Raw genomic sequence first — 21172 nt, 5'->3', positions numbered from 1 at the left:
GAAAGATTGATATGAAAATACTTGGGTCATGTAAACAAACCCAGCTTTCTTTCAGTGCAGGTCAAACTTTCATACAGGAGATTCTTGTTATTGGATATGGGAGCAAAACGCTCTGAGGTCGCTCCCCTGTGTGTCTCTCAATCATTACAGTATTGTCTTACTAACAATTGAAGAGAGGGGATGTAGAAATGACGACAGCTGGTTTGGATCTACTTACTCTAAAACACACAGACACACGGTCGACGATGGGTGTGTTCTTCCTGCACTACAGTTAGGGAAACATTGTTTGGCACTGGGCGCCCACATTGAATTTCCCATTTCACACACACATGCACGCACACACACACACACACACACACACACACACACACACACACACACACACACACACACACACACACACACACACACACACTTATTATAACTGTGGAGATTGCTGTGAGATTCCAGGGAAAACATTGTTTTGAAATCTTGGCTTTTACATAAGTCTGGGTAGATTTTCTGGTTTGGCAATAATAAGGGGCCAGAAGGAGTTTCTGCCTCATTTTGAAGCCAGGACAGAGTTGACCACTACATTCTTCCTTTGGCCTCATGTGACGTTAAACAGAAGTGAATTTTCATCTATAGTATATTGGGGCGACTGTGGCTCAGTAGAAGAGTGGGTCGTTCTCCATTCGAGAACGTGTACATGTCGAAGTGTACTTGGGCAAGACACTGAACCCCGAATTGCTCCTAGTGCTGCACATGGGTGTGTGAATGTGGGGTGAATGATTAGATTAGATGGTATGTAGATGTCCACTGCCATCAGTGTGAATGTTTGTGTGAACGGGTGAACGTGACAAACACTGTGAAAGCGCCTTGAGTAGTCAGAAGACTAGAAAGGTGCTATATGAGTACAAGTCCATCCATTTATTTACAGTAGTATCACGTTTTACCCCTTTTATTTTGTCTTAAAGATGGAAAAACCCTATTCCACATCGTCTGACAGCCTCATATGTATTATGTTTCTGTTTGTTTCAGCTCTTTAGTGAAATATTCAAACCCACGGCTGCAGTGTTCGATGAAATGGACAAACTGTAGATGGCTTATGCATCATTCGTCCACCCATTCGGAAACTTTTTGATCTCCAGTTGAAAACAGAGTTTTGTGGGTTTGAACATTGTTTGGCTGCACAGCTTGAGTTTGTACAGTACTCACTGACCCAACAGCGGGTCAGTGAAGCTTCAAGGGGCTTTCAGGTTCTTTACTCTTCTGTGTTTTGCTTTCTTACGAATCCAAACACCTCACAGTAGATACTGTTTTAAAAAAATATTAGAGAAACGGCTCATAATATTTGATGATAGCAGTGCTATGTGCATTAGGTGATCATCTGCTCTTAAAGAGGACGTGTTAGGCTCATTTTCAGATTTAAACTTGTATTGTGGGTTTCTACTAGAACGTGTTTACATGCTTTAATGTTCAGAAGCAGTTCAGTGTCCAAAAAGATTTTATGTTGTTTATGCTGAAGACACAGAAAGCTCTCTAGCATCCATAGCAATTATGTCAGGGCCAAAGGAGCACCGCAAGCCAATGTTGTTTTCAAAAGCGTGACCACGACCGTTCCTTGACCTTAACCATGTGTTGATTCTTGTAAGTATGTCGACAAAGGTCCCCTGGCTATCACAAAGTAGTCATTTTAACCCTAACATAATCTTTACTTAACCAAACCATAAGCATATTATCACACCATGAAGATTTATTTCTGAATACTGAGGTCTAGAGGAAAAGGATAAACAATATATTCTGTATTTGGACCATTTGTTATGAGTCTGGGAAAACTTCCTTCTTTGCTTACTTGATGAAGAATAGCTTAAAGGTAAATATACCCAGAAGGTAATTCGCTTAGCTTAGCACAACGACTGGAAGCAGGGAGAACAGCTGCCTGGGTTTGTTTAAAAGGCAACACACTTCATCTCACTCACTCACAGCTCACTAATAACATTTGATATTCAATCTTTCCAAAAACTGAGAGAAGTTGACTTCTCCAGGTAACCAACAGAAAATCCAAGAAGAAATGTTGCACAAGACACACGACACCAAGTAAAACGGTCACTTTGTTTCCAGTCTTTGGGCTAAGCAGAAAAGAGGGTGGTGTTAATCTTCTCATCATCTCAACAAGAAAGCAATTTATTTAGAAACAAGTTCACTAAAATCACGTCCTCCTCATACTCTGTCAAGCCGTCCTGCATAATAATGCACTTATTATCAGACGGTTGAATTCACAGAACACATTTGTAGAAGTTGCTGGAAGACATGAAGCAAAATGTATCCAGGAAAAAACAAAAGATTCCAAGATGAATGAATGTGTTTATAAATCAAGTACTTTGCTGAATCTTTTTCACTAAAATAAAAAATGTATTGGTGATTGAAAGGTTGTTTTCTTGTTATGCTGACTAATGCTGAGAGCAAAAGACAGAAAGCATTTAATCACAGTGAATAACAACATACGGAAGTCTTGACTGACTTTACTGTCACGATGACCACCTTGAGAGTCACTGTTTGCTTTTCCCTCAGGCCTAAAAAAAGTGTTAACTCCACTCCTCTATATGTCAAAAGTACATTCTTCATGTGTGCCGGCTGAAAACATAAAAACTTTCCATCCACGAAGAAATGAATGAGAGTCTGACCACTTATCCGGCTTACATATCACTGACTTTGGACCTGAGGTGACTCAAACCTCAAACACTAGGATAAAGAAACATGTTGTGAGTCAGGGGGGAAGTTTGTGCGGTTCAAATCTCTACTGTGACATTTATTCTCAAACATATCAGAAGTTCACCCGTATCATAAGCAGATTTTACAGTTTTCCATTTGGGAGAATGTTTGTATTACATAACACAGACGCAGGAATGCACAAGCTATGTAATGTAATATGAGAATATACAGCGAGGCTTGGCTTTCTGTGTCTTTCACACACTAACTGCTGGACACAAACATACATTTTTAAACAGCTGATACACTACGATAAACGGTCACCAGTGCTAAGTACACAGATAGTAAGTTTCACAGATTTCTGTAAGTAACTCACCTCGAGTCGCAGCTGAGGAGCTGATATGTGAATGCGTCCGTTTGAGGCTGGGATGGGGAGGAAAAATCACACATCCAGCTGACGTCAGGATGGGGGAAGTATCCCACAGAGAAAGCTGTGACTCACATCAAGTGCAGACTGAGTTCAGCCTCGAGAAGCCTAGGCTACCGCACACACACACACATATATATGTTTGTTTTAATTCAGTTCAATTCAATTTTATTTACAGTGCCAAATCATAACAAAAGTTATCTCAGGACACTTTACAGAGTAGGTAAAGACCACACTCTATGACTTATTTATGATTTACATAGACCCAACAATTCCCCCGTAGAGTACGGTGGCAACGAAAGCCGCCCCTATAACAGACAGGAACGTCAGACAGACCCAGCTCTGTGGAGGACGGACATCTGTCTGCACCGGTTGGAGAGGAAGATAAGGAGAGAGAAAGAGAGAAAAGACAGACAGATGGACAGAGAGAGACAGAGACAGACACACTTCCAGGTGCAGATGCAAGCAGCCAAAGAGTAACAGTAACTTTAATAATATCTATAGTAATGTGAATATGACTTATATGTTATGGCAGTTAATACAGCAGCATAGTAGAAGCAAGCACAGCTAAGGTGATAGAATATGACAATGATAATAATTATGGTTGCAAACATGATCAATGATGAGCAGCGGCAATAGCAGCTGCGATACAGTGAGACATACCACTGATGGTGTTTTTATGGCTACAGATTTTATAGTTTTTTTTATCATAGCAGACCTGAACCAGAGAACAACACAGATGTGTTTGTCATACAATACCTTGAACATGCAGAATAGTTCTATTTAAATGAAAGTAGATCCATCTATAGGTCAAAATATATATTTTTGAGTGTTGTTTTAATAGAAATTCCATCTTTATTCACTCTCACAGCGATAACTAGGTCTTTATTGGGGTTTTTATTAATTATATATGTAGGCCTAATTGTATAGTAGGCTTTATAAATTTCTTTTAAACGTTTGAAATCCACCAATTAAGTACAATAATTTAGTATTACTGCTCATTTCTGTCATATACATACATACATATTTTATCTTGTACATTCCCTCTACATTAAACTGATCTGATTTCATTTTGCGTAAATTTTATTTGACCAGTATTCTTACATCTACTTCATATAAATTTAACTAAGAGTTTATTGTTTACTGTCTGTATGTATCTAGCTCTAAGAGTTTATTGTTTACTGTTTATTGTTTACTGTCTGTATGTATCTAGCTCTAAGAGTTTATTGTATACTGTCTGTATGTATCTAGCTCTAAGAGTATATTGTTTACTGTCTGTATGTATCTAGCTCTAAGAGTATATTGTATACTGTCTGTATGTATCTAGCTCTAAGAGTATATTGTATACTGTCTGTATGTATCTAGCTCTAAGAGTATATTGTTTACTGTCTGTATGTATCTAGCTCTAAGAGTATATTGTTTACTGTCTGTATGTATCTAGCTCTAAGAGTTTATTGTTTACTGTCTGTATGTATCTAGCTCTAAGAGTTTATTGTTTACTGTCTGTATGTATCTAGCTCTAAGAGTTTATTGTTTACTGTCTGTATGTATCTAGCTCTAAGAGTTTATTGTTTACTGTTTATTGTTTTTTTTTTAAATACTTTCTGTATGTATCTAGCTCTAAGAGTTTATTGGTTATCTTATACTGTATTTTTTTATACCTCCCTTGTGTTTTCGTAAGCTGCTGGAAACTCAATTTCCTTGCATGAGTTCATCCCAAAGGATCAATAAAGAGAAGTCTGAGTCTAAGAAATAAAGACAAAAACATTTCTTTAAGTTAAAGTCAAACACATGTTTATAAATGCGTAGAAAATATTTTAAATAATTAATCTATCGGTAAAGTTAACACGTATTTGCTGACAGCCAATAAAGGGCCGGCCCTTACTAAAAATAAATAAATAAGGACTCGGGGAAATTTGGTTATTTCCCGGTAACGTGACCCAAACGTTAGCCAATCATGGTGCGTTCAAGTGCTGTCGGGCGACTTGAAACGCACAGTATGATTTAAGATCAGATTAGATTATTAGAATAGATGTATTGACAGTATTACCGCAAAAACGGTGTCGTGTGTAGTTTGGATGTTGTCAAATGTTTGTTTGTTTTTCGGCCCATGATATTGAGGTATTGTTATTTATTTTCCCCTCCTTCAGAGAGATAAAGCTATTTTTAGGCTTTATCTCACGGATGTAGGTATATCAACTAACGCACTAATGCACAGATTTGTCTTTATTGTGCTGTTGAATGCTATTAATGTAACATTCAAATGAAACAAAAGCAAAATTGCCATCTGAAGTATTCGGATGTTTATATTTACGAGGTTGGCGAACGCAGCATTGAAGGAAGGAAGCTCTTGGATTAACGCAGCTGGTTTTTGGGAGTCGTGTTGTTGCTCAGCCTTTTGTTGTTTCTCTGCAGCTTTCCTAATGAAATGTTAGACTAGTTAGTGTCTCCATTTGGTTAAAAACATTTGATACAAAGAAAGGAAACATTTGCCTGACAGCTGAGTATGTATTTGGCTGCATTTCCTCCCGTTTTCCTCCTCCTCTGCTGCTGCTGTCAAGTTGTAGCGGGCCACGGTAAGTTCACGTTTCCACCTTAGCGCTTAGCTCACTTAAATCTTTTATTTAACCGTAATACTTTGTCTGATTTAACCGTATGCAAAGCCGAGTTAATGAGAATGTGTGACTCGTCTCGTGAAGTGAAAATTCAGTGTGAATGTCGGGTTGTATGGGGCATTTCCACGGCTGTTTTGTTTAAATAGGTGAGATGTTGCAGGGACCCTGGCCTCACAGGGGCACATGGCTCACAGCGCCCCGCCTGCTGTCAGGGAGTGGGGATCTTTCCCGGTGTTGTGCCGTATTCAGCACCCCTGCCGTGAAATGCACCCCCTCACATTATAGGTGATATTCTGGATCAGAAGGCTGTTGTTTCCACCTATAGGAGTAGTTTATATACAGCTAACCCACAACGGCCAGAACATTGGTTACTCACAGTCTTTAAACTATTTTAAAGAGTTTAAAATCACAAACTTGGATAATAGCAAACATAAAACAACACATTTTTGTATGTTCTGTGGAAATATACAGCAGCCAGAATTACAAAATGAATTCAATGGATCTATTGATCAAGTTGAATGTATTTGACTTAGCGTTTCCTGAATATAATCCCAGCTTTTCTTACAATCTATAGGTTCAAAAGTGTGTGTTTTTAATGTGGTTACCTGTATATAAGCTACTCCTTTAGGTGGAAACAACAGCCTTCTGATCCAGAATATCTACTATAATACCAGGGGGTGCATTTCACAGCAGTGGTGCTAAATACATTTAATCAACATACGGGCTGATTCTTTTTCTAAGTTAACTGGTTTAGTGTTTCTCTTGTTAGAAACTCTTTTTTATATATGTTTGACATGAAGTCGCCTGAATAAGTGTCCCCCCAGAACTAACTGTAAGGTAAAATGAAGGTGTCCGAGCATGCAAGCAAGTATAAAAGTTAAGACTCAAGATTCAAAGTGTTTATTGTCGTATGCACAGTAAAGAAACAGGTTTCCCTGTGCAATGTGCATTAATATAAAATCTGAGTTTAAAGAAAAAAAGATGGAAATGAAACAAAACACTTCTACAAGGCAGAATGTGACAAATAAATACAAGTGCAAATAAAAAAGTGTAACTGTAAATAATTATAAATGTGCAAACGGTGCAGTTATAGATAGTCCATGACTATACTTTTATCAGCTGAGTCAAAATGTAAAATCTAATAAAGGTGGAGGACCAGATCACATCATAGCTGGAGTATATTTTCCATTTTGTAAACATTTTACCCCAAAAACACACGACTCAGAACCGTCCAAACACCATTTTGTTGTGTGAAGAAAACGCTTGTAAGAGGATGCTTTCTGTTTGTTTGGGGGTTTTCTTCTTCCTCTTTGTACTTTTCAATATTACCCAAGCATCTTTATTCATGCAATGCATTTCTGCAAAGTTGTGCATTTAGTTTCTTTTTTTTTTTTAAAGTAATAAGACGCAAACCGACCTAATCCCACATACAGGAATGAAATCCCTGCAGAAGTCGTAGATGCATGCAGTCTTTCTTGGGAAATGGACATAAACTGGAATATTGTGAACTCTGTTGCACCTGCACACGCTCTTTTATTATTAGATAATGAGGAAATTGGCGTGCAGTTCTTTAATTATTGTTTTTTGCTTTGTTTGACGTGTAAGAACACTGAAATGACCCTGAAAAGAGGAACGAGCTGGGCGACAAATCTTCCAGGGGGATAAATGTCCAAAACATGATTTGAAACTTAGGCCGTTGATGTCCCTCATGGATTGCTTCTTATTCTCTTACCAAATTAGCTTTTTCGACTTCAGACAGCTCTCTCCTCTCAGACAGGACAGGCCAGTGTACTAATGGCTGTAATTATGGCCAGAGCTGATGGAGATCACTCTAATGACCAGTTTTGGAGCATACACATTCATCATTTGAAGAGGCATCAAGCCAAAATTGCATCAATCCGCCGGAGTCTTTGGGATGCTTAAATGCATCAGCAAGAATAGAGGAGAATATTAACGGTGTTTGTTGTGACGTCTTCTGAACCAGCACTGTGTCAGGTTGTCAATTAAAAATTGGGGGAAAAATGACCCTATTTTGTGTGCTATAGACTTTTTTGTTTTTGTTTGCTGTGTTATTATATTATTATTATGTTATTTCATGCTGGTATTGTAAGATTTTGTTATCGTGACAACCCTAATCATGATCAAATCTCAGAATCACTCCGAGGAATCACAATACCAAGTTAACATGGGACCCACCTCAGAGTAGGATCTATTATTATTATTGTTATTATTATTGTTATTATTATTACATAGAATGTATGTAACAGTGGTAAAATGTGAAATGCACAAAATAGCACCACTTGAAATGTGTGATTTTATGTGTATTGGCCCATAACTTGCAAAATATGACGATAAAATAAGTTAAAACTCATTGATATTTACAAATATGCCATTTAGACTGTAAATTGTTGTAATGAAGTTGAGGTCTTAAGGCAGGTTAGGACATCTCTGCAGTTGGGCCGAGGTAGGAGTGATTTCCTTGTATAAAGAAACATGAACTGCTACAACTCAAAATCCTTGTATGACCAAAATGTGTCACACAAATTTTGGACCAGTTAAGAATGATTTCCTGCTCTCAGACATTTTAAATACTGGCCCGGGACACTAGATGCAACCACATGCTACGTCTTCTTGCATATTTTGAGCGCAGCGGTGGAGCTACATGTGAGGAGTTGGAAACTACACACTTTACAAAAGTGAGAACTCATCAGCACGCTGTCATTCAGAGACATTATGCTGTGTGGGTTTTGTGGTGAAGGTGTTACTGTATCCTGTGTTATGTCGGTCAGAGCGGGGTCTTGTGGGCATACCTGTGCACCGCTGGTACATGGTGAGCTTGCAACTGACTGTGGCTTTCACAAGGTCTAGGTGTGTGTGTGTGTGTATACAGCGAAGAGTTTTGTCAGTTTGTCTGAAAACACGAGTGGATTGGTGCAGCTTCCCATTGTTTTGTGTAGAGTCTTGACATGTGAATCATGCTGCGTGGTGAAGATCATAGATGGAGATATTTGATTGTCTTCCCCTGAAGACCTGTACACAATCGTGATGAGTCACCCGTGTATAAAAGGATAACTTTGAGTGGGGCTTTCCGAGTAGAGACACACCTTGCCTGTGAGTTTGCTTTCATTTATGCTATTAGAGTGTCCCGTGTCACCTAACAGTTCACCACAGTGCAGAGATGTTTAGCAGAAGAGCGAGGACAATGACAGAGCGACAGAGCAGTTATCAGTTTACCAGCTCCACATCAAGAAGTTTAACTCCGGCTGGGTAGAAAACAGCTGTACTAAAGTGTGTAGTACAGAGCAAAAATGGTCAAGTAGAGCGGAAATGATTGGGCAATTGACTTATCAATTAAATGGCTGCTTTTATGATGATCGATGCTATTTTTTTTCCAAGTAAAACTGCTACTTGTCTCTTTTTTTCTTTTTTATGATTTAAATTAACATTTTAATGTCAGCTTGGGCTTTTGATGGTGGGTATTTTTATTGTTGTTATTTGTGCGTTTTCTAGACAAAATAATAATAGGGAAAATAATCGTCTGACTAATAAAATAACTGTTGGTTGCAGCTCTACTGTCAATTACACTCTGGTTATATTCATGGTATTGTCGTGCTCTCTCTGTCAGAGTTCCTGGTGTTTAAATTTAAATGTAATCTGTTTTAGACTAATTTTATTTATGCAAAGTTCATTTGAGAACTTTGGCTTTGTCTGTTAAATGAAAAACATGTTTGTGTGTTGTAGAGTTGGGTAATCAGGAAAGTGTAGACTAGTATCGATACATTTCAAACAATACCCAGCGCTTTATTTATCAGCTTTCGGTTTATTACCCAAGACAAGAGGGGTATCAATAATCTAACAACTAATCACTGCATTCAAATCTGAGCAGTGTCGCTTGTCAAATCTGTATTCACAGCCCAGTGCCATCATGAGCCCAACCAGTCTAATGTTTACACCTAAAGAGAACGCAGCCATTATTGACTTTAGTTACACTTGTGCTTTTCAGGCTACAAGTCCAACTGTCTGCAGGGAAAAGGGTCAAGGGCTCACACATTTCATTTGGCTGAGACGCTGCAGCGACGAGAAACACCTCTGTATGTGGGGCGCGTAGCTCACTGTTCTGTGAAGTTAAATAGTTGATGCATTTCAGTTTTTACTTTGCCTTTCATGTTTAAACAGTTTCTTGATGTGGTCAAACTTCATAGGACTATGCTGCATTTGTGCTTTGTGCAGTTTGCGTCCGTGTCTTTATCTCCCCGTCCATCTCCTTTATTTTCTTCCTCTTCTCTCCCCCTGTGAAACCTATCGACGTAGGTGTGGGTGGCTGCGGTTAACTGGATTCTCATTCTGACTGCAAGTATGAGAGCAATGAGAGCTTCACTGTCACAGGCGCAGTCGCTCAGAGTAACAACCATGAAAAGTACAAAAATATGCAATAGTATGAAAATATCAAATGTACAAAAAGCAGACGATGAATAAAAACAAAGTAGAAGCTTATTGTGCTTGCATGCTACAAGTTCCTCATTTTACTGCATATAATTATTGTGTGCACATTGCTCTTCTTACTTTCTGTGCAAATATCTGTCGTGAACTCCTGTTGAAAGTGTTTTGTAGCATGTGCAGCATGTTATTGGTGCGTTACGCTGTACATCCCCAGTGACCTCCTTTTGAAGCCTGATGTTATCTGCTCTCTCTTCCTGCCTCTCAAAGAGCTTTTTGCTTTGTATGCAAACTTTTTTCAGCGCTGTCGGCTACTGTTGCTTCTCTTATCTGTTATCTACACTAACAATCCGCTTTACTCATATAAACTCATAAACATGCAAAGTGTTTAGTAAATCATTTGGGTCAACTTAGGATAAAAACTGCCAGTTTGAATATTGTTTTACTGTACATTAAGTGGGCGACACGGTGGTGTGGTGGTCAGCACTGTCGCCTCACAGCGAGAGGGTTCCTGGTTGAATCCCGGCTGGGGGCCTTCTGTGTGGAGTTTGCATGTTCTCCCAGTGTCTGCGTGGGTTTTCTCTCTTTTAGGTTAACTGATGAGTCTAAAATCACCCGTAGGTGTGAATGGTTGTCTGTCTCTGTTCGTCTCTATGTGCCCTGTGAATGACTGGCGTCCTGTCCAGGGTGTACCCCGCCTCGCGCCCGATGTCAGCTGGGATCGGCCAGAGCCCCCACCGCGACCCCGACAGGGACAAGTGGTTGAAGATGAATGACTGAATGAATGAATGTACATAAAGTCTGTGCAGAATGCAATGGGATTGTGTATAGGCCCTTGCTGTAAATCATTAAGCCGGTAAAGCTTTTCTCCTGTGGTTTTTTTTGTTTTTGCTCAGATGGGATTGAAATGGTCAAACCTATTTTATTATTATGTTACTTGAAGTTCAAAGTGCTTTCTTTTCCCCCGTCAGTACACGAGACCTTTTGAATTTTCACAGTCTGTCAAATTGCAAGAAGTGAAAACAGAAGTGAAAATTGTGAAATGAAAAGGTTACACGTGTGGTGGTGGTGGCGGTGGGGGATGTCTCACGCTACCTTGTGGCAAACGCCCTCAACGATCGACTTTACTGCTGCGGTTATCACTTCTTTTACAGTACGTGTGCTTCCATCTGAGATTTCTTTTTCACACGTCTCGGTTTGTGTTTGAGCCTCTCCGTGTTTGTGTGGGCGTATGTTGTCACACGCATGCACATAAATGTTCATTCACACAGGAAATGAGACTGAAATGTGCTCTTTTTTTAATCTTTAAACAGAGGCGACTCATGGTTATTTTAAGTCGCGTTCAGTATGTCGTCCAATAAGCTTTATCGAAGACTTTATCGTCTTCTTTATTAAAGTTTAAAATGCCTTTAATGTGTGTCAGTCTTCACACATTAAAAATCCCAAACATTACGTTATTTTGACCCTAATCTTTGTCTCTTCTTTCCTTTGCTTCTCTTTTGTTCTTTTCCTAAATACGCTTAAAGAAAAAATGCCAGTTATTTTTTTGTTTTATTGTGATTATCTCCTTTGTTGAAAGACATGGGAGAGATTTGGAGGATTCATGCAGAAAAAACTGTTTATTTTCTTCCCCATGTTATTTCAGCAGTCTTGCATTTTCTATAGCTTCGATCCTTTCACATGCAGGTACTTTATCATTTTGAAAATCATGATATTCATGATAAGTATTGAGACTTGTTTTTTCAACCTCATGTCTGTGTATTTTTGTGGTGTTGGTATAATAACAATACAATGCTCTGAAGCGTGTCTGCTGCCTGTAACAGGAGCTCATGCGTTAGGTCTGCGTAAACATCCTGGACTTTGCTCATCTGCCACTACCAAAATCATTTGCTCTTGTAATGGTGCTGAAATCAAATTAAAGTCAGTCTCCGCACTGGAGAGAGGATCAGCTAACAAGGGGGGTTAAAGGGAAAGCACTCTGTTTTTTTTGTGCTCTGCTTTTGCTGCTTTGAGGAAGGATGTGTGGGCTGTTGGGAAGCGTCTTTTTCTCGCTGTCTCAGTGTCAGAGGAGACACTGCATCAAGTTCATCCCTGTGCATCGAGTGAAGCTGAACTTCTACAAATATGAAATAAACAAATCTGCCAAAAATATTTCCTGTTATTTGACTGGGAGCTGCATTTTAGATTTTATAGGCTTCTACATCTGTGTGGAAGAACAGGGAGACCCACTAAGAGAGAGGTCAACCATGTTGTGTTCACGTTTGCATGCAGCACTCCCTTGTGGGCGGTTTGAAAACACCCAGCCTCCCTGACTTTTACAGACTCATGGAGAAGAAAGGCATTGTGGGGGTTGAGCTGAGAGTCTAAATGCACCTTAATGTTTACGAAAGCTCCTCTGAACAAAGGGGGAATTGTTGTCGTTATTTCCGGGCAATAGTTCGCTGCTACTACCAAAGAGAGAGGAAGGGAGCTCCCCCGTACTGTACAGCATAACGCACGGTTCTTACTGTTGCTTGAAATACTTTAAGACACTTTCAGTCGATGTGTCAAGGTCTGACCAAGGAGTTTTTTCATTACTAAATAAAATACCATTTTTTTAATAGTTTGAATTAGAGAAAAATGTGATGAGGTCATTAAATGTCTTAAACCCAAAGATATTCAGTTTAATACGATATCTATGAAATCTCCATATTTGAGTCTAAAAACAGCACTTTCTGACATTTCTGCATGGAAATTGACGATGATGATTAACTGACAATTAAAAGCAAAATAGTTGCTTTTCTGTTGAGCACTGAATTGACTCATCGTTGCAGCCTAATGGCAAGTCTGTTTACAAACATTAAAGTTTTTTCTTTCATTTGTCCCTTCTGTTGAAAGCTGTCACACACATAACGTTGGTTGTTTTTTGCACAACATTTAATTTAATGTGATGAAGTGCAATAGCCAGTATACTGTTTGAGCTGTATATAAATGTGCAATTGTCGCTGTAAGGCGCTGGAAAACCTTGATATTGTACCTTGAAATGCTTCAGAAGTGCTTGATTTTAACTCTGTAGGAACCCTGATGACAATCAAGTCGTCTGATATTAATTTCATGTTCTTGCTTTGGGGTTTGAAGACGTTCACTCTCATAAAGCTGCGGTCTGACGTTTCGTGTCTTTTGTTTCCACAGTGGAGCCGCCGACCAACGTGAGCCTGCACTGCCGCAATCTGCACAACATTCTGAAGTGGGATTACGGCCAACTCTCGCCGGGGCTTCGATTCAGAGTTAATTACGGCTCAGATATAAATGGGTTTGTGTTTCCCATTGTACGCATTACATGCTTAAAAAAACCCTGTGTTTTCTTGTCTGCGTCTATCATGTTGAAGACGATCTGTGCATCCAGATAATTTATAAGTTATTCTCGCCTGAAAATAACGACTTTGTTGTATAAAGAAGCAGTGTCCAACAGCGCTCTGCTGGAAAGCAATTGTGAAATACGTCTATCTTAAAAACTGAAGGGTGAATGGACGGACACACATGTTTGATTAAGGCTTGAATTTTTTATAAACATAAATACATTTAAATGAAGGTTTTATAGACTTATCACAATTTTACAACTTAGATTGTCTTCATGTACAAATCGTTTTCTTGTCTTTCTCCTATTCTCTCTATTCTCATCTCTTTCATTTCTCTGTACTTATATGTAAACCAGCATTATAGCTATTTTTCATGTATCTAAAACTACTTTGAATATTTGAATATTTTCTCATTTTCTCTTGACAACGCCTCTCTTGTTTGTTTGTTTCTCCAGTGCTCCTGGTGAGCTTTGGGTGGAACCACCAGCTCAACTACAAGCTAACGTGTCATTTCTCTCTGATCCACGTAATACCTACTATCTTACCGTCACTGCTGTGATTGGACAGAATGAGTCTGAGCCCGCCCCTGAAGATGGACTCATTTTCAGCTATTTCAAGGACTCTCCAGAGGGTCAAAAATGTGAGTATCCATGTCAGTATTCGATGAGTGATGTTTTCTAATTGGAGCTAAAACACAGTACAGCTGAGAATGACGGGAATAGCGTTTGTTTATTTCGTCATAAGCCAAAGTATTTGAAATATTAAAACTTCAACCTGGCGATGTCTCGAGGCGCTGTTCTTCCTCAAGAGAAATACAGAATAGTTGTAGTTTGATTTAAGGTGGCTCGTGTTAGTCACAAACGTCAACTTATGTACATGTAACATGAAAGAAAACACTCCACCTTAAAAATTGGTGCTGTAAAAGTGTTTGTTGACAGGCAGGCTTGCACCCTGTTTGCAGTAGGTGTGTATGCGTTTGTGTGTAAATGGGGCAGGGGAAGAGGGAGATAGAGGGAGCATGCAGCGAAGGACCACAGGTCTGAATCCAACTGGTCTGCAAGCCCATGCAAAGATGCACAGATAATCTTCTGCGCTGCGTTCTACTACACCACAGGATAAAAGCATCTACTCTACTTCAGCGTGTTGTTGTGGCGTCTATACTACCACACGTCACATCCCGCTGAGAGCTACATCCAATCAGCAACCAGGCTTCTCTCAGGGGTTTGAGCAGCCGTTTTTGGCCCTGCTCTCCCACAGGTCCAAAAAAACAGCCGCTCGGGTGACTCACATTCAAATTAGGGGCGTTTCCGCGAGATAGACCGGCCTCTTTCTGAGTATTGGACCATAGTGAAATGCACCTTAAGTCTCTAACATGAATTTGAGATTAGGATCAAGCCACTTTCATGTTGCTTTTTCAGGTTTTGTGGACTTCCCATCGGTTAACCTTACTGCCCAATGGGATGGCACTGTCCTGCTCCGCTTTGAGCATCCCTGGCTGCTGTACCACCCTAAGATGCCCAGCAGTCAAAATACAAAACCGAGGAGGAAAAAAAGCCACGATGAACAGAACAACCCACAGCTGCCTATATTTCGTTACGATGTTGTGATCATCAACCAGGTCAGACTGCACACAGTTTACCATCTTCTCCTACCTTCTAAAGTTTGTCAAGATATTGATGAAACAAAAACCGCAGAGGAAATAAACTGTAGACTTGTGACTTTCTTCATTAATTTATTACATAGTCAAATAATAAAAGTTGGTTTAGCGAAGCACCAGATGTTGTTTTTTATTATTATTATTAGTAGTAGTAGTAGTATTGTAAGTGCTTACCATTATATGGGTGCGATTTGTGTATCAGCCTTACTGTTTGTTGTGTGTGTGTGTGTGCGTGCAGCGACACCAAACTTCTCACTGTGTGGACACTGTGTGCGAGGAAAAGCTTTCAGTGGATGCTGCACAGAAGAAACATTGTCTGAAGTTCAACGGAGAACTGGAGAAGATGTCAGTTCCAGTCACACGAGAGTACTGCGTCCTGCCATTAGAGGAAGAGTCAAGCTGTTGAGTAACATTTTATATATTTTTTATTTTTTTATTCAGGCAAGATTGTTCAGATGCAGTCATGTAGTCATGCTTTACCATGCCGAAACCGGATTTATAACCTGATGATTGTTCAAAATCAAGCAAAACCTATTATCTAAGGCACATATTTTTCCTCTAATCTAAACACAGTGTGTAGTGGTCAGCACTGTCGCCTCACAGCAAGAAAGTTCAAGGTTCGCATCCCCTGGGTTTTCTCCGGGTTCTCCGGTTTCCTCCCACAGTCCAAAAACATGCATGTGTTAGGTTAATTGATGACTCTAAGAATTGCCCGTAGGTGTGAATGGTTGTCTGTCTCTGTTCGTCTCTGTGTGCCCTGCGATAGACTGGCGTCCTGTCCAGGGTGGACCCCGCCTCATGCCCGATGTCAGCTGGGATTGGCTCCAGCCCCCCTGCGACTCCGACCCCGGGATAAGCAGTTGAAGATGAATGAATGAATATAAACACTGTTATAACAGAAAACCACAGCGCTCCTTAGTATCCACCAAGATTTAAGGTTTCTGCTGGAGATTGGCAGTTGCTTCTCTAGTGGGATCTCCGACACAGAGATGTTTCTGCTAACCACCCAGGAAGTAGATAAAGAAAAAGAAAACTCCTTCATCCCCCACATCCACAAAGAAAAAATGATCTTTTTATTAAACTTTAAGCTTCAAGGAAAGTGCACATATTTAAGGAGGTGATTGTAAACACTGTCATCTAGTAACTGCCCAGGAAGATGGTTCGATCATCAGCAGCTGGACACGTTTCATCCCACAGAGTTTGTATTGAGCCATGCTTCTGTTTTATCTAGATTTCGTCCACATCTGCGTGGTGGGCAGCCTGTTGGCCCTGAGTGCAGTTGCCTTTGTCGTCTTCTTGGTGTACCGAAAAAATACCACTCCCTCAACTTCTTTACCAAGATCTATGGTATGTTCGTCCCATCAACCCTGGTTCTATTGTGTCATTCATATGGAAATTATGTGGTTTGAATATGCTAGAAGAATAAATATTTTTTTAAATTCAACAGTAATCTAACAAAGCCTCTTTGTGTCTTTAAAGATGATCACAGGTAAACTGAAGCAGTGGAGCACGGGAGCGGTTCAGGAGACGCTCTGTGTGCCAGTAGTGGAGCCTACCTCACCTTCCCTTCTACTGCAAACAGAAGAAAATGATGTCCCACCTGTTACTTCCTCTACTGAGGTCGTCTTCCGTCTGCCCATCGGGGTGTCGGCTGAGGATGAAGGTGTGTCTGATGACATGGAGGTAGGAAACGATGAAGGACTTGGGTACATGTCCGGCAGGAACATGGAGCAAGACGAGGAGGTCTCTTCTGGTTATGAGAAACGTCAGGTGTTGGTCGAGCTGGCACCAGATGAACTGGCCGAGGGCTACCGTGGCTGAAGGTGGACCTTGTACACTGAACAATGTAGTACATTGAATACTTGACATTAGGTCAAACGAGGCACTCCTGCAATCCTGCAACCACCTGTTGTTAACATTGAAAGCTATGAAAATCTCAAGTTGTGGTTACAAACTTCAGGTGCTTTGGTTTATATGATTTCCTTGTCAGACCGCCTTGGTGCCAAGTGAAAGGAGAATCAGGAACATTCCTCTTGTTAGTGCACCTCGACATCAGTTACATTTTTCTTTGTATTAACATTTATACGTCATGTCTAAAACAGCTCAAAGAAAATGCCAAATCGCATCAATCACCAGAAAGTTAGCAGTGTCTGACTCACAGGGTGTTCGTATCTAGCCTCTCATTGGGAGCGTTCTCCTCCGCTCACCACTATCTATTTTGAATCCTTAGAAAGGGTTTGTGGTCACTTTCAGCATGAGTTGTTGATGTTACTACTGTTTAGAAGAACAGTAAGTGCATGAAAGCCTTTTTCTCTGCAGCAAATCTAGAAACTGCCGCCCACAACCTCTCGCCCAGACTGTTGCACTTCTCCGCTCCAGCATTATTAAATGGAAACAACTCTTCTTCCATCCGCTTATGCATCATTTTAAATGACAGAGTCCAAGGACTCAAAGGAACATAACTGTGCCCCCTCCTGTAACGAGTGTCGACATATTAATCAATAGTAATGTTTACATACTGTTTCATAAACATCCACTTATCATACAGTATCTGTTTCAATCTGTTGCATGCAGGAATTACTATACCAGTTACTGTGCTGACAATTCACAATACTGTTTTCACTGTGGAAAAGTGAATTTCCTGTCGCTTATTTGCACTTGTGTGTTTTGGATGAGAATCAAACCCTTTAGTTTTTCATGAAGCTTGTTAGCACCTTAAAGAGCAGCATTAACCTGCTCTAATGTGACATGTTTTGTTTAAAGATATTATTTGTTTGGGGTTTTATGCCTTTATGTCTTAGTACAGCTGATGATTGAGAGGAAATAGGGGAGAGAGAGTGAAAGGGGATGACGAACCGCAAAGTGCCACGGGTTGGAGTTGAGCCCAGGCCGCTGTGGCGATGACACTGCCTTAGTATATAGGGCCCCCGCTCTACCACGTAAACTACTGGGACATCCATAATGTGACACGTTTCTTAGTGAAAGGGAATATCTGGGCGGGGTAAAGTTGATCAAGTCCTTCAGATTTCATATTTTCCGTCGTCGATTTTCATATGAACAAGTAGATGGAGCTTGTCAGGCTGCCTATCCAGTCACTGGATCGATACTTGTTAGCTGATAAAGGCAGAGTAAAAAGTCAAACCCGGCAGGAATAATACGAAGGGAGGTTTTGTTACTTACTAGCTAAGTTGAAAGAACTTTTTTAAAACATTTTTTTTTAAATCAGTCTCCCTCCGTCCATGGGGCTGTTTTTCTTTTGCTGGTATCATTAGAGTTCGGTTGTTGCACCGTCCATAAGCTGTTTTGTTAATTTGTCTCTTAACAAAATGCTCTTTGGTAAGCAGCGATGCGGTGTAATGTTAAGGGCTTTTATTGTGAAAGATAAGAACGAAGTAGTGACGCTGTAACAAAATAGAAGGAAAAAAGGTTTGCCATCTTGGTTCAGACTACAAAGCCTCGGTGTTGTTTCATTGCCTTCATAAGAACAGGCACGGCTCAAACGCTTCGCTCTTACTCTGTGGCACAAAGCGAGACGCCATGTTGCCGGGAGTTCAGAGCTGATGGCGGACAGTGGAAGTGAGACTCATAGAGAACCGATCCAAACGCTGGTGCTGTCTTTAATCTATAGCCATTACATTGTGCAATCAACACTTGCTTACAAAAATGATGAGTTAAAACAGAAAAGTTGTCTGTTGGCACATTAAATTACTTAAAACATACAGATGTTAAGTTGATGAGAGATATCCTCAGAGTATATGAATGGAGAGTCTGGCTGAAGTGCACCAACAGTATTTTTTTTTTAAATTATTTTTAAGTGCTGATGAAATGGGAAAAATAGTATTTTTATTTGAGCAAACAATTGGAGTCCACTTATTTCCAATAGGAAAAGGACGGATCTAACTTCCAGCCGGAGTGATTGTCTGGGTGTGACGATGTTTGAATGTGGACATTCCTTTTTCTGATCGTCTCTGTGCCTCTGTCCACATAATGCATTATTTTCCGTCTGCAAACTACTGTGTCTGTTTGTTTATTAACTCTGCATTTTCCTAAGCATTACATCATGTCAATAAACATCATGATCGAATCATTTCTCAGACTTCTTGTGTTTGTATCCTGTTCTAAAGAAGGATGTAGTTAGAAACAAGTGGGGATGTTATGATAGGATGTTGTACATCTATGTCCTCATTAAGGGAGGGAAGTTGGTATTTCAGAGTAAAGTGAAGCAGCCAAGTTACAGCTGAGTCATTGCAAATACTATTTAAACCTATGCCACATGTTTCATGACATTTGAGCAGCAAACATAGTTCCTTCCTCTGAAACCAGCCGTTTGAGTGACAAGGGAGACCTCTTTTGTGTGTTTGCAGACGTGTGTTAATGAGGTTTCCTTCCTCTTTTGTGTGTGTTGTGTGGGAGTAGCGAGACCTTTTTTTGTTTCCAGTAACAGCTGATAACAGACTTCACTATTAGGTGTGTATCCTCAAATGATTCTTGGCATCTGGTTTGCAGGTAGAAGAGCTCAGGGTTTCTGGTAATACAGAAGTTTAGTTCGATATGCTCCCACAGCCTCGAGCACAAAACACCAACACCGACCCTCGTGTTCAAACTGTGTTCATTTAAACTGGCTGTTATTTAAAATCATCAGTTATACAAAGGTGAAGATTGTTAACATACATTTGTGTACAGTTCAAATGTAATGTTTAAGCCAGTTTGGTAAAGTTGGCATTATTAATACTGCAACATTAACTCTTTATTTTCCGCTTTTTCCATTAATCTCAGCTAACTATTTCAGCTATTTAGAGTTTTTCCTATACCAGTATCAGAAATGCTGTACTGTGCAACGATCCGAAACAGAAAAATCACCTTTTAAAGTGGTTTCACCTGGATAAAAGGCTTTCCCAGAAATCTATTCTTCCTCGCCGTTATAAAACAACAGCCTACACAGCAAACTGCTGGCAGCTTCAGCGTTAGAGCGCCAAAGAATTGTTTTTCTTTCATTTATCACGTGATAATACCTCATTAACGCTACACAGGCAAACAATATTTCTAATATTTGTTTATATACTTATATTTATATCTATACATAGTAGTCAAACGTTTGTTAACCTTGGTTCATTTTGTTATCGTTTTTAGCTGTATGTCTATTTCTGTGTATGTATAATGAGAGCGACAAAAGGCCAGACTCAAATTCCTTGTATGTGTTTAAACGTACTTGGACATTAAAGCTGTTACTTTATTTATTTTACACTGGAAAATACCACAAGTATGTAACTTATTTCTTCAAGAAATGCTGCTACATTTTTAACACTAATCAATTATCGCTCCTTATCACTTTTTTAGTTTGTAATGATTTTATTTCAATATGCTGCTAAACTGCTCGCTGCGTATTGTTGTATATTGTATATACCTGCGCTTAACCTTAAGGTCTGTTGCACGCTGATTTATTTTATGTTAGGTTTATTTTTATTTGATTTATGTTAGCTTATTGTCACTCTGACCCTTTCCAATCTTTGTATTGAAACTGTTGCACACTAATTTCCCTTGGGATGAATAAAGCTTCTTGAATCTGGAAGCAAAACACTAATGTGTACAGTATGCAAGGCTTCAGTTTGAATACACTGGTGTCTGGTCAGTAGTCGTTATCGGCCGATACTCAAAGTCAGGTATTGGAATTTGCATCTGGAAGGAAAAAAATGGAAGATCTCTATTATCCATTACGTCATTTACAGCATTCATCTATTACTTTTAGCTTCATATTTCAACCATTTATCCATAACTTATATCTAACTGGTTAGACTTTGTTTTGGCATTTTTGCATTTATTCTGACAGTGTGACAGAATAAATGCAAACACGTGGGTTGAGAGAGGGCCCTGATGGCTACGGAGGTCCCTCGAACCATTTTGCTACTGGATACCTTCTTATTACACATTCTCAAACGCAACACCTAGAGTTCAGTTTCACTCAACATGTGGATGTTTTTATATATCAAGGTCCGACTTCTAGTTTTCC

At 39.7% G+C, this 21172-nt stretch overlaps 1 protein-coding gene across 1 annotated transcript; it reads left to right on the top strand.

Annotated features, from left to right (window-relative positions):
- The first annotated feature begins 5468 nt into the window (after nt 1–5468).
- Nucleotides 5469–19237, top strand: ifngr1l (interferon gamma receptor 1-like). Its single transcript, XM_083922801.1, has 7 exons — nt 5469–5694; nt 13342–13462; nt 13964–14148; nt 14927–15126; nt 15404–15566; nt 16397–16512; nt 16645–19237. The coding sequence occupies exons 1-7, from the start codon at nt 5625–5627 to the stop codon at nt 16984–16986; spliced, it is 1197 nt and encodes a 398-aa protein (XP_083778927.1). The 5' UTR covers nt 5469–5624; the 3' UTR covers nt 16987–19237.
- Nucleotides 19238–21172: the final 1935 nt, after the last annotated feature.

Source organism: Echiichthys vipera (assembly GCF_963691815.1).
Source record: "Echiichthys vipera genome assembly, chromosome: 11".
Taxonomy (NCBI): Eukaryota; Metazoa; Chordata; class Actinopteri; order Perciformes; family Trachinidae; genus Echiichthys; species Echiichthys vipera.
The sequence above is the reverse complement of the archived record's forward strand: the minus strand, read 5'-3'. Positions and strand labels throughout refer to the sequence as shown.

Coding starts and splice junctions, on each gene's coding strand:
- ifngr1l (XM_083922801.1), top strand. CDS start 5,625: ATGTATTTGGCTGCATTTCCTCCCGTTTTCCTCCTCCTCTGCTGCTGC. Junction 14,149..14,926: donor CTCTCCAGAGGGTCAAAAAT/GTGAGTATCCAT, acceptor TTGCTTTTTCAG/GTTTTGTGGACTTCCCATCG. Junction 15,567..16,396: donor ATTAGAGGAAGAGTCAAGCT/GTTGAGTAACAT, acceptor TGTTTTATCTAG/ATTTCGTCCACATCTGCGTG.